Source organism: Erythrolamprus reginae, chromosome 3, assembly GCF_031021105.1.
Source record: "Erythrolamprus reginae isolate rEryReg1 chromosome 3, rEryReg1.hap1, whole genome shotgun sequence".
NCBI lineage: Eukaryota > Metazoa > Chordata > Lepidosauria > Squamata > Dipsadidae > Erythrolamprus > Erythrolamprus reginae.
In genome coordinates, this window is record NC_091952.1 from 231,277,665 (window position 1) to 231,292,175 (window position 14,511).

The window sequence follows — 14,511 nt, forward strand, 5'->3', positions numbered from 1 at the left end:
CCGCCCCTCTCCGAAGACTCGGGGTGGCTCACAACATAACAGTGATACAACACATTACAAATCCAATAGCAGTGTTCCCTCTAATTTTTTTGGGGGGTGGGCGGAAAAGTATAGTGTCTGAGCGGCAGTCCCTTCGGGACTGGGCGGCACAGAAATAATAAATAAACAAACAAACAAACAAACAAACAAACAAATAAATAAAAAACCCACCCTGTTTTGCCTCAGAGAATTTCAAAATAAAATACTGCACTGTGTGTCATAATAGGGCAACTCTATCAATATCAAAACGCCACTTAAATAGTTGAGCTAATTTCAAACTAGATTTTGATTTTCTTTCTCTCTTCCTTACTCCCATTCTTTTTCTTTCTCTTTTCCTTCCTCTCTTTTTTCTATCTGTTTCTCTCTCTTCCTCTCTTCCTCTCTCTCTCCTTCCCTCTCACTCTTTCCCTCTCGGCTTCTGGGCAGGTTTGGAAAACTCTGAGTTGATGATGATTTTTAAGTGAGCGGTTGCTCACTGCTCAGCTTAGAGGGAACTATGTCCAATAGTAGAACCATGCTGAATCAGGCCAAATTTGGCCCATCAAGTCCAACATTCTGTGTCACACAATGGCCCTCCAATTGTCCATAGGGTTCTTGAGCAGAAAGAGAAGGCAAAACCCTCCCTTTCTCTTGACCCCCAACAAATGGTACTCAAGGGAATACTGTCTGCCTCAACCAACATAGAGGCAGCACCTGGACATCCATTTCAATAACCCCTGATACACTTGACATCCATGAGTCTGTCTAATCCTGCCTTGAAGCTATCAAGACTGACAGCTGTCACAACTCCTTCTGGAAGTGAATTCCATAAACCAACCACCCTCTGGGTGAAGAAATATTTCTCTTTATTTGTCCTCACTTTCTTACCTATGAGCCCCCTCGTCCTAGTATTGTGTAATAGAGAAAAGAATTTTTCTCTATCCACCTTTTCTATCCCAAGCATGATTTTATACACTTCGATAAAGTCACCCCTTAAATGCTGTCTTTCAAGGCTGAAGAGACCCAGGCGTTGTAACCAGGTATCATAAGGGAGGTACTCCATTTCCTTGATCATTCTTGATGCCCTTTTTTGCACCTTTTCCAGTTCCATTATATCCTTGAGGTGCAGTGGCCAGAACTGTACACAGTACTCCAAGTGTACAAACACATATAGTGTTTGTACACTATAGAGTGTTTGTACAACACTTATAGAATGTTCTAAAGCACTATGAAAGGGTATATGTCTAAATGATCAAATCACCCCTTAAACGCCGTCTTTCAAGGCTGAAGAGACCAAGGCGTTGCAACCTGGTTTCATAAGGGAGCTACTCCATTTCCTTGATCATTCTTGTTGCCCTTTTTTGCACCTTTTCCAGTTCTATTATATCCTTCTTGAGGTGCGCTAACCAGAACCGAGCACAGTATTCCAAGTGTACAAACACTTATAGAATGTTCTAAAGCACTATGAAGGGGTATATAAGTCTAAATGCTATTGCTATAATCAAGGCTAGCAAGATTCTGTTATTATAGAATAAACATAGTTTTAGCTTTCCCGTGCAGTTCATCTAGTGGAGCTGCCAATGCCTGAGGTTATCTAAATCTCAATATAATTTTTCCTAGAAACTGCGGTAGCGAATGTACTGCACTAAATACAATATGTTTGCAAGTGGCCATAATAAATGCTTAGAAATAGCTGCAGTTTATTGCTTCTTAATGTACAAGTCTGACTCCTCTCAGCCAAATCTGTTTATGTGGTGTCTGCAAAAACATGTGATGATGATTGATGATTCACATTAAGAAGAAGGTTGGGAACCCTTGGCTTAGCTGATTAACAGCCTTATAATGTGGGCTCCAAAATAAATGAAGTAGAGTAATGACATAATCATTTGTACGAATGTACATTTGTATGATCAGGTGAATGTTAAGAGATGTACATTAAATATATTCTACCTGGCCAGAGTTCATGTATAGCTGAATAGGAGTGATTGACAATACCAATAAACCTGTCTGGTCCCAACTCAAAAATATGATTCCAGAGCAGACATGGTTAAGAGCTGTCTGGTGTGGTCAGACTTAGTCATTTGGAAATCATTCTGGGAAAAGGCAATAGCAAATCTTCTTTATGGTTAAGACATAGAAACATCTATATGGTAACCACATTATTCACTCCCCCCCCCCCAGTTGTTAGATCATCTCCCTACAAGGACACTATCTGAGGAAACAGGGTCTATAATGTGTAAAAATGATAAAATGTTGCATTTTTCAGAGTATAAGATGCACCCTTTTCCTCCCTAAAAGAGGCTGATAATTTGGATGTGTCTTATACTCTGAATGTAGCTTTTTCTTCAGCCCTAACTAGCTGCTAACGATCTTCTCAGCTCTTACCTTGCAGGCTCTTTCATTGTTTCTCTCTGCAAAGAATGTTTTCCAAGCCCTAAGTCTTGTAGGGTTTTCCCCCATTGGTCTAACTTGCTCCAAATATTTCTTTCCAGCCATAACCAGGTGCTAACAATGTTCCCAGCTCTTACTTACTCGCAAGCTCTTTCATTTTTACTCTCTCTGAATAAAGTTTTTTTTAAAGCCCTAACCAAGGGATAAAATAATGTGCTGCCTAAGGACACTAGCCAGATTCTTTTCCCTATTTTCCTCCCCATCTTATACTCTGGTGCGTCTTATACAAGGGGACACAATCTGAAGTTAGTTGGGGGAAAGATCAAAAGCAACATGAGAAAATATTATTTTACTGAAATGAGTAGTAGATCCTTGGAACAAACTTCCAGCAGACGTGGTTGGTAAATCCACAGTGACTGAATTTAAAAATGCCTGGGATAAACATATATCCATTGTAAGATAAAATACAGGAAATAGTATAAGGGCAGACTAGATGGACCATGAGGTCTTTTTCTGCCGTCAGTCTTCTATGTTTCTATGTTTCTATGTTTCTATGTTTCTATGTTTCTATTATTATTATTATTATTATTATTATTATTATTATTATTATTATTATTATTATTATTATTATTATATTAGTATAAGGGCAGACTAGATGGACCATGAGGTCTTTTTCTGCCGTCAGTCTTCTATGTTTCTATGTTTCTATACCCCGAAAAAATACGGTATACTGAATTTAGAAAAAACGAGTTCATTTTTGAAGGTAAGTTCTGTATTACAATGTTTCTTGGCAAATTTAAGATGTATGAACTTTACCTCTCAACTCAATATTATGAGTTGAAGCCCACACAACTTAAATTTGTCAAGGTGGAGAAACACTGAATGTATATATGCACACGATGAAGCAGAAACCTTCTAATTCTTACCGTTTGGAAGCTTCTGGATAGCCTTGGGAAATTTTGTTCTGACCTACATATTTTAGCTGATTATACAGTTTATTACACTTGATTTTGAAAACACCTCATTTCCCACAAAAGATAGCTTATTCGGGCTACAAAATAAATTCATTGCATTGTCAACAGTGACACCTTGTGGACATCTTGGGGACAATGAAACCAGCCTAGTAATAAGGAGGAAAGGGACTCGGCTTAGCCTTATATTTAAGTTAATTAAATATTGATTAGTTACAGGGGGGGAAAACTGAAGCCTAGACTGCAGAAGAAAGTAGAAATGTTCTTTAAACCCAGAGACAGACTCCATTTAGCTGAAGGATTACTCACAGAGAGCTTTGCAGTTATATCCTTAAGAAAACGCAATGTTTCATAGTCATATTGTCATGTAACCCAGATTCCAAATCTTGTCAAACTTTTAATACAAGAACTTGAGCTCCTGAATATAAATCTAAGACATGTCGGAGAGCAGATTCTGTAAACTCGGACAAAATGGCTGCCATTGAGGAATAAAATGAGGATAAGATGAAATGGTTCTTTGCGAGAGTTTTTGCTCTACAGGATGCATCCTCTTCTAGAGTTTACTTTCTACATTCCCAATCCCTCTGGTACATTTACAGAAGAAAAAAAAATCCAAAAGAAGAACTTGTAATTTTCATTTCCTAATAATATCTGAAGGTCTTATGTGGAAGCTGAGAACATTTTTTTAAATAAAGTTTGTTGTGGTTAGCTCTGTGCAGGTGGATGTGGGGGAAACATCCACATGCCACGGGCCTGTTTTGCTCCCAATGGAATCTGACGACGAAGCCTCCTCTGACCAAGGAAGCATGAGTGACAGGGAAGAGGGGAGTTTGGCAGACAGCCCAGGAGATCAATCATCTGTATCATCCTTGGATTCTGAACAAGAATTAATGACACATCCACGCATGCGTAGAGTGATGCATAGGAGACAACAACTGAAGGATTATTACAAGAGAAAATGAAGCCACCTGTGGTAGGGTGGGGCTGTTGTAATTAGTGCCACAGATAAAAAGAACAGCGTGCTGGTTTAGCCTTGTGACAGTTTATATGATTCATTGTTTCGTCAAGATCATGGTTTTGTGCTATTCAAGATTGTGTGTGGACTCTCTGGACTTTAGAATTGGACTCAATTTCCCAGTTATTGAGTGAGCAATTGGATTGCATTTAATCTGTGCCTTGTGTGTACCAGAAAATCCCTTTGACATTTAAAAAGGGAGCTGTTTCTGTTTTTCTGTTTATAAAAACTTTTGGGTTTTCCTTTTATTGTGTGGTGTGTGTCTTCCTGGACTAATTACCCTGTCAACACGCCGGCAGAACAAAGGGAAGGGTAACTTTGCAACTTGTCCACTTATTTTTGTTTAAGTAAGGACACTGTAAGGAGTGAGGCAGGGTGGAGGAATTAAAACTTGATAGGGCAACCAGCCAAACCTGTGCTCTCTAACCTTGGCAGATTTCAGACTTGCGGGCTTCAACTCCCAGAGTTCCTCCACCAGATTTGCTGGCTGTGGAACTCTAGGCATTGAAGTCCACAAGTCTTAAAGTTGCCATGGTTGGAGTCCACCAAGCTAAACAACCTCCAATGGAGATAACTGTAGAATCATATTGGCACCCCAGGTCTAACCAAATAAGAACATAATAAGAGCCGGGGTGGCGCAGCAGGTAGAGTGCTGTACTGCAGGCCACTGAAGTTGACTGTAGATCTGAAGGTCAGCGGTTCAAATCTCATCACCGGCTCAAGGTTGACTCAGCCTTCCATCCTTCCAAGGTGGGTAAAATGAGGACCCAGATTGTGGGGGCAATATGCTGGCTCTGTTAAAAAGTGCTATTGCTAACATGTTGTAAGCCGCCCTGAGTCTAAGGAGAAGGGCGGCATAAAAATTGAATGAATGAACGAACGAACGAACAAACAAACAAACAAACAAACAAACAAACAAACAAACAAACAAACAAACAAACAAACATCCAAACATTTGTAGCAAGTATGTACCTTGTCTGCGGGCATCTGCCACTATCTTGGCTGAAGACTTACTCATCACGTGTACAACATAAAGAGGGCAATTTACTGAGTTTGCAATGGTAATAGCTCTTAACGTGGCTTCTGCTTCCACTTCTTCTGGTCGGGCCATTTCATGTCCCTCTGGACCAGTTATTCCCAAAGCCAGCATCTTCTTTTCACCCTGTAGACCAACCAAAGTAAATGTACATGCTAGCATTACCAACAGCAAAAGTAAGAAGTGAGATTCGGTCAACAAACTGCTGTAAACATTACAGTCCCATTCATTTGATTGCCATGGAACAGGAAGATTTGGTCCACTAACCAAACTGATTATACCACAATACAGTGTTCCCTCGATTTTCATGGGAGATGCGTTCCAAGACCGCCCGTGAAAGTCGAATTTCCATGAAGTAGAGATGCAGAAGTAAATACACTATTTTTTGCTATGAACAGTATCACAAGCCTTCCCTTAAAACTTTAAACCCCTAAACTGCAATTTCTCATTCCCTTAGCAACCATTTAGATTATTACTCACCATGTTTATTTATTAAAGTTTATTTAAAATTTTTTTATTAGAGGTGGATGAAAGTTTGGCGATGATGTATGACGTCATTGGGCGGGAAAAACCGTGGTATAGGGGAAAAACCCGCAAAGTATTTTTGAAAAACCATGGTATAGCCGTTTTGCGAAGTTTGAACCCGCGAAAATCAAGGGACCACTGTATTTAGAATCCAGCAAACCAATTGCATTACATTGGACTCCCAATGTGAGAAACTATGTAGGGCCAAGCTACATGTTACATGAACAAGTACAGAATGTTTCACCAGACAAAGAAAAGTCGGAATGAACATTCGCTAGTGTTGTGTTTGCAGGGATTGACTATGTGTCAAATGAGTAGGTGTGTCAAAGTATTGTTGTACTATTGTGATGCAAACCCTACTTCTTTTGTATGGGCTGTCACACACAAACACACACATACACACCAAAAGGCCCGAGCCTGCAGCTTGGCACTGCTTTCATTATTTTGACAATATGTGATCCCTGCCGTATTCTCAACATGAATTTAAAATTTTCTGCCTTCCACTGAAGGATTCTCTTTTAGTTCAATGAGAACATACAGGCTGGGACAGATCACCTATGATCTCACATAGGTGAATATTACACATGATATTCAACATCCTATAAGAGAATAAAGGTGGTTTTTACTGTCTATTTATGGAGAACAAATTATGTGATTAGCTTTTGGTTTGGTTTGGTTTGGTTCTTTCTGGATGTAAGTAAAGAAGGAAAGATTAATTACTGACATAAAAGGAAATAACTACACACTGTAAAAATCCAATGAATTTAATGGGCGCACACTTATCTCCTTTAAGGAATCAAGCATTGAAGTCATTATTCAATGGCTTTAACTAGCAGATTCCTTTAAAAAGTGGCATCTTTCTTTTTTAAGGCTATGATGGACAATTGGAAAAAGAGTCCATTTTAATGGCTGGCAGAGATGAAATGCCTTTCTCAAGCTCCTAAATTTTTCCTCCAAATCATTTGCAAAGCATGAATATAACGGATGCATTTGTTACTGTTAATGCTTAGTTTCAATGCACAAACATACATGCATGACAGGTGCATGTAATGTAATTAGGGCGGTTAAGGAGTGTGTGTGTGTGTTTCTCTCTTCTCCTTGGTTTCCTGTATTTTGGTCAAATCTGAGTTAATACATTGTCAGCAAATTCTATCCAATGGATTTTTTTAAAATTGCTACATTTATGCATCCAGAATGATGGAAGTTGTAATAGAATATTGAAGGCCTGGCTCCAACAATAAAACATGCTTGGGAAATATACCTGAGAACTTTAGAAGAGATCCTTAGGCCTCCTAGCTGTAAGTTGGGATAACAAAGGTTCTTTGCACTGCAGTACAAGAGAAGTCTTGAGCAACTGCAAAGCAAACTGAGGCCATTGATCTGTGTAGGCACCCTGATTGAATAAAGCAAAGTGCAGATAAAACTGGATTGCTTTTTTCAAGCAGGCATATATGCCCCAAAGGGAATAAGAAAGAACTTGGAAACATGCATGTACAGTAATGGGCTGCTGCCCCCAAGGAAGGGGGAACATAGTGGGGGTAGTAGGTTTAGCCATTATTTATTGAATTCTAAATAGGTTTTTTTTATTGTCCTTCCTTCTCTTGTACCTTAGTATGATCCTTAATTTCTTTTAAAATAGGAAATAATTAAATAGTATGTTTTTACCCATAAATACGTTAATTGTTTTAATCATTATCTAAAACTGAACTTTTACAGCAATTAAAGAAAATTGAGCTACTTGCCTAATCTGTTATCATACTGAACCTTGTGGGTTCAGTACAAAACCTTTAAATGCTACTGCGCTACTCAGCAAATAATGCTGTCTATCATTTGTCCTTTTTGTGGCTATTCAAATAATGTGACTTAATCAACTGAAAAAAAAAGTCTGAAAACTTATCTTGGTCGGTAAGCCACTCCCACCAGTCACATGACCTTCTGGAACCAGCTCCCCCCAGAGATTAGGATTGCCCCCACCCTCCTTACCTTTCATAAACTCCTTAAAACCCACCTCTGCCATCAGGCATGAGGGAATTGAAACATCTCCTCCTTGCCCATGTTGTTTTGGTGTATGATTGATTGTGTGCTTGTTTTTTATATATATTGGGGTTGCTTTTATGAATTTTTTAACCAAAAACTGTAATTAGATTGGTAAATATTAGATTTGTCACTATGTACTGTTTTTGCCATTGTTGTGAGCTGCCCCGGGTCTGCGTAGAGGGGCGGCATTTAAATCCAATAAATCTAATCTAATCTAATTTTTAAGCCACCCCTGGTCACATGATTGTCAAGCCATTCCCACCTGGTCACATGGCCGGCAAGCCACTCCTACCCGATCACATGACAATCAAGCCACACCTACACAATAAGCCACACCCACAGTGTGGCAGTAAAATTTTTGGCAGCCCCTCACTAAGTATGTATATATATGAGAGGCTACTTTTAGGGCTGTGGTAATCTCAGATGCTCTGCTTTCATGGACCTCCCATCTCCAAGACTTAAATGATAAGGATGTACCTTCTGTGACTGCCTCAGTCTTCACTGGGAGCTGCAGGGCAAGACTGTGAAGTGAGACCAATGCCTTATCAAACAACCTGTGGAGCTTCAATCATATAGTTGGAGATACCATCTTGGCATTTTAACACACTCAATTCCCCAGATGCTCCCGTGGTGTCTTAGGTGCTTTCTCAGCATGGTTGTTTTCCTGCAGACATTTCATTACCAAACTAGGTAACATCATCAATATCTTTTACTAAAACAACCAAGCTCAGAGAGGACCCCACAATTCAACCCTATATGTCATACGTATATGCCAGGGGTGGGTTCCAATTTACCTCGCTGCTGGTTTACTCCCTCCCATGCCACGTGGCTGTGTCTCATGGGCTTGCTTGCACTTTGGGCATATGTACATAGGCAGTAATGAAAAATCCCCCAAAACCCCTCCAAAGCCAGAAAAAAAGATGGCGACCGCATGCACAGTGCTAGAAACTCGGCTTCTGCACATGCTCAGAAGACAAAAATATTTTTTAACAAAGAATAAAAATAAATAAAAATAAAAATAAATAAATAAACCAAAAACAAGATGGTGACCGCATGTACAGTGCCAGGACTTGCCTTCTGCGCATGCTCAGAAGGAAATAATAATAATAATAATAATAATAATAATAATAATAATAATAATAATAATATATTAGATTTATATGCCGCTCCTCTCCGAAGACTCATTTTTAAAAAATTAGCTATATAATACAATATTAAAATTTAAATAAAAGACATTTTATTAATGTTTGCATTGATGAAATGTAACTTTTTATGGTAAGATGGAGAAGAAGAATTTTTATTTAGACTTTAAGAATTGACAATGTTGTATAAAATTAATAGAAATTTTTAGATGAGGAGAGATAAGAGCCTCCATTGAGTGAGTAATAAGAAAAGAAAAGTTTATATATGATTGATTTTAAGCACTGTTATTGTGTTTATAACTATATATTGTTTTATTTTATGATGGAGAAATATAAAAAAAATTATACCCATAAAAAAGAAGGAAATAATTTATTTAAAAATGGCAGCGCCAAGGAATGGTGATGTCATCATGATGTCACCAGTGGGTCGTACTGGTTCAGATGAACTGGTATGAACTGGGAGAAACCCACCCCTGGTATATACAGTACAGTGATACCTTGTATTACGAACTTAATTGGTTCCAGGACGAAGTTCTTAAGGTGAAAAGTTTGTAAGACTAAACAATGTTTCCCATAGGAATCAATGGAAAAGCGATTAATGCGTGCAAGCCCAAAATTCATCCCTTTTGCCAGCCGAAGCGCCCGTTTTTGCACTGCTGGGATTCCCCTGAGGCTCCCCTCCATGGGAAACCCCACCTCTGGACTTCTGTGTTTTTGCAAGGCTGCAGGGGAATCCCAGCATCGCAAAAACGAGCACTTCGCTGGCAACGGAAGTCCAGAGGTGGGGCTTCCCAGCAAAGAGAGCATCAGTGAAATCACAGCATTGCGAAAACACTGAAGTCCTTGAAACCCCACCTCCGGACCTCTGTGTTTTTGTGATGCTGTGATTTCACTGAGGCTCCCCTCGTTGGGAAACCCCACCTCCGGACTTCCGTTGCCAGCGAAGCGCCCGTTTTTGCACTACTGGAATTCCCCTGCTGGGATTTCCCTGCAGCATCACAAAAACACGGATGTCCGGAGGTGGTGTTTCCCATGGAGGGGAGCCTCACGGGAATCCCAGCAGCGCAAAAATGGGTGCTTCGCTGGCAACGGAAGTCTGGAGGCGGGGCATCCCAGAGGCGGCGGTGGGTTTGTAAGGTGAAAATAGTTTGTAAGAAGAGGCAAGAAAATCTTAAACCCCGGGTTTGTATCTCGAAAAGTTTGTATGATGAGGCATTTGTAAGACGAGGTATCACTGTATATTATAATTGCAAGTGACTGAAGAGATCATTTTAAACATGAGAATTACCTCTGCAATCAAATCCCCATTCTCCGCATGAACTTGAGCAATGGCACCAATTTGTTTACATAGACTGAAGATGGTGTGTAATTCTTGATCCCCAATCATATAGACATCTTTATATGCCATAAACATCTTAAATGAATTGACACCCTTTTCCCTGGCAAGAAATTTCATTTCCTCTTTGACCTGAAAAAAAGTAGGAAAAATATTGTCACAAAACTTAATTTTTTCTATGCATACTGCTGAAACTTTTTCTTTTTAAAAAATCAACATATCTAGCTATGATCGTTCCTGTTTCATCATTGCGCCCATAATCATTCTGGTAACATTAATGTTTCATTTAAAAATTATCTAGCATAATATAGTTGTAACTCTCCTTAATAAGGTAGAGAAAAGGAAGACTGATTGTAGACAGACTTCCAAGAGTTATTAAAACTGTAATTACTGAGAAATTCACTTTTAATTATAAGGAAAAAAAACCTCACATGGGACATGTCATTCTTCCAGCATCAACCAATTATTAGTATCTTACATTGAATTAATCACCAGAAGGTATGTTGAAGGCTATAAGCTAAGATGGCTTTCAGGGGGATTAGACAAATTTAAGAGGAATAGATATATTTGTTGAAACATTTCCTAAAACATTTGTATGATTAAGAACTGCCCTTAGTGAGATTAATTATTTTCATAGTTGAGTGTAGAAATCCCTTTCTTGGAAATTTATCTGAGGTTATCTACGTGAAAATCAGTAAGTGGGTGTTCCATAACTGGAGGTTTTAAAGGAAAGAATGGTATAGGGCAGTGATGGCGAACCTATGGCACGGGTGCCATAGGTGGCACGCAGAACCATATCCGCTGGCACATGAGCTGTTGCTCTAACTCAGCTCCAATGTGCATGTCTGTGGCAGCCAGCTGATTTTTGGCTTGTACAGAGGCTCTGGGAGGGTGTTTTTGGCTTCCTGGGAGCCTCCAGGGGGATGGGGAAGGCGTTTTTACCCTCCCCTGGCTCCAGGGAAGCCTTTGGGCCCTGGGGAGGGTGAAACATGAGCCCACCATAAAAAGTTATTATAAAAAGAAAAGCACACCATTCTTACAGTTGTCCATCAAGCTGTAAATTTATGGCCCCCAGGCCTGTCGGCACAGCCAGCTCTTCATAGCTTTGCAAAAGGCCAGTAGGGTGGGAGCAGTATGGATATCGGGGGAAAGTTGGTTCCATAGAACCGGGACGGCCACAGAGAAGGCCCTCTCCTGCGGTCCCGCCAACCTACATTGTTTAGTCGACGGGACCCAGAGGAGGCCAACTCTGTGAGCTCTTATTGGTGTCTGGGAGGTATGCGGCAGGAGACGGTCCCGTAAATAGTCTGGCCCTGAGCCATGTAGGGCCTTATAGGTAATAACCAACACCTTGAATTGAACCCAGAGTTATGCCTACCATACCTGCTCACTGCACCACGTGACGGCCACATGAAGCGCATAATCACAGCAGACCTTAGGATCAGCCCAGTTTCTCCATTGGTTATAGGCTTCAATGAGGGAACAGCCTTTCTGAGGGATTGCAAAGTCCATTATCATAGTGGTGCCTCCTGCAAGGGCAGCCTGAAAAAGAGAGGTTGCAATTAAATACTTGTTTTCCCACTGAGCAATCTAGAATATAGCACAATTTTAAACTATTCCAACATGAAAGGAACCAGTCCAGCGGTAGGCTGTAACTTACCTCGCTGCCAGTTTGCTTCCTCCCGTACTGAGGGCTCAGTAGAAAATAATCCAAAAAATCACCCCTCAAAAGCCAAAAACAAGACGGCAATGCATGTGCAGTGCTGAAAACTTGGTTTCTGTGCAAAAAAAAACTGGGGAAAAAATTCTCTTCCCCTGAAAAACTCCGGGGGGAAAAATCTGATTTTTTTAAAAAACAGGATGGCACCTTCATGGATCAGCACCTACCAAACCATTCCGTGATGTCATTGCGACATCACCAGTGATGGCCTGCTACCGGAACACTAAGGTGCTCCATTCTGGTAGCGATTTTTGGAATGTGTGTGCAGCTGCGCACTCCCAATGCATTTATGTGCATTCCACTGCGAAAATTCACTTCTGCATGCGCGGAAGCAAAAATATCAGCAAACATAATCGAAATCTCGCTTCTGTAAAATCTCACACTGCTGGGTGCCCACGCATTCCCCTGGCCAACTTCCATTAACCCTAATCAATGGTCAACAATGATGGCAGCGGTAGACTAACAGTATCTGGAGAACTGAACATTCATTGCCCTTCTCACAATGACTCTGGTGATGTTATTATATATTTTATTTATTTGTTTGTTTGGATTTCTATGCTGCCTTCTCCGTAGACTCAAGGTGGCTTACAAAAATAGGAATAAAACACAAGATACAGCAGAGGGAAACCCAAACATAAAACTAGTATTAAAACCCCAAAGTTATAAAACCAGACATTCGCATTCATTCTAGCCACAGTCATACATTCATATCATTGGCCGGAATGAGATGCTAGTTCTCAACGACCCCAGGCCTACCGGCAAAGGTGAGTTTTTAGAACCTTGCGAAAATGCCAGGAGGGTGGAGGTGGTGCCAATCTCTGGAGGGAGTTAATTCCAGAGGTCCGGGGCTGCTACAGAGAAGGTTCTTTTATATTATAGGTTACAAATATATCACCAATCTAGTCTTAATTATGAATATAGAAGGCAATTGTCAAGGTTCCAGGTAGTACCCAAACTAAATCAGAGTCCAAATCATAGTACTCCTCAAAGAGAAGTGTTTTTAATAGGAAAGTGTACACAAGAACAAGGGGGCACAATCTGAGGTTAGTTGGGGGAAAGATTAGAAGTAACATGAGAAAATATTATTTTACTGAAAGAGTAGTAGATGCTTGGAACAAACTTCCAGCAGACGTGGTCGGTAAATCCACAGTAACGGAATTTAAACATGCCTGGGATAAACATATATCCATCCTGAGATAAAATACAAGAAATAGTATAAGGAAAGACTAGATGGACCATGAGGTCTTTTTCTGCCGTCAATCTTCTATGTTTCTATGTTTCTAAAGTTCCAATTTATTGCCGGACCCATCCTGGCACCTACACTGGGAAACCTGAATCTGAGTTTCCCACCCAATTGAAAGTTCACATCACTTGTCCCTCACCCACAACTTTGTCATTTATTTATTTTATTATTTATTTATTACTTAGATTTGTATGCCGCCCCTCTCCGAAGACTCAGGACGGTCATGTTGCCCACTCAGATTGTGACAGCGTGGCAAGTCCTTCCTCTGCTTCCGCCCAGGTGGGTGGGTATAGGATGGCCTTGAACCACACAAAATAATGCTTTATGTCTGTATCTGTCACCTCATGAAATCACCCCTCCCAAGTTCCATAAACACACTACAGATAGTGTGGCAAGCCGTTGATTTATCACAAACGTCTGCACCGGCTTGACAACCATATTTAGCCTTTTCATGAACTCACTAGGAAACTCCATGTTGGGGAATGTGTATACTACTGATAAGGAAAGAGGGGTGTGTGTACGAGTGATTTATTGTTGGGGATACCAAGTAGAACATTAGTGGGCTTAAAGGAATGCATCCAGTTCTGGTCACCACACTTCAAAAAAGATATAGAGACTCTAGAGAGGGTGCAGAAAAGAGCAACTAAAATGATAAGGGGACTAGAGACCAGGTCATAGGTTGCTGGAACTGGGCATGGATAGTCTGGTAACAAGAAGGGCTAGGGGGGACATGATAGCTGTATACAGGTACTTAAGAGGTTGCCACGGAGAGGAGGGGGACACATTGTTTTCCAGGGCACCAGAGGGCCGGACGAGGAACAACGGTTGGAAATTGACCAAGGAAAGATTCAACCTGGAGATAAGAAAGAATTTCCTGACAGTGAGAACGGTCAACCAGTGGAACGGCCTGCCAGCGGAGGTTGTGGACTCCCCAACTTTGGACATTTTCAAGAGGAGATTGGACTGCCATTTGGCTGGGGTGCTGTAGGATTTCTTGATCAGGCAGGGGGTTCAACTTGATGACCTGTAAGGTCCCTTTCAACTCTAATAATAAATAATAATAAAAAATTAATGCAG

The 14,511-nt window shown here is 40.5% G+C and overlaps 1 protein-coding gene across 1 annotated transcript in view; it reads right to left on the minus strand.

The window, feature by feature from the left end:
* The window catches only part of DPYS (dihydropyrimidinase), a 58,996-nt gene that overhangs the window by 42,479 nt on the left and 2,006 nt on the right, over positions 1 to 14,511 (minus strand). Inside the window, exons 2-4 of the mRNA XM_070748206.1 lie at positions 11,855 to 12,013; positions 10,424 to 10,603; positions 5,368 to 5,557 (exon numbers count right to left, since the gene is read on the minus strand). Coding sequence (XP_070604307.1) covers positions 5,368 to 5,557; positions 10,424 to 10,603; positions 11,855 to 12,013 — 529 coding nt within the window. The remainder of the gene's footprint in view (positions 1 to 5,367; positions 5,558 to 10,423; positions 10,604 to 11,854; positions 12,014 to 14,511) is intronic.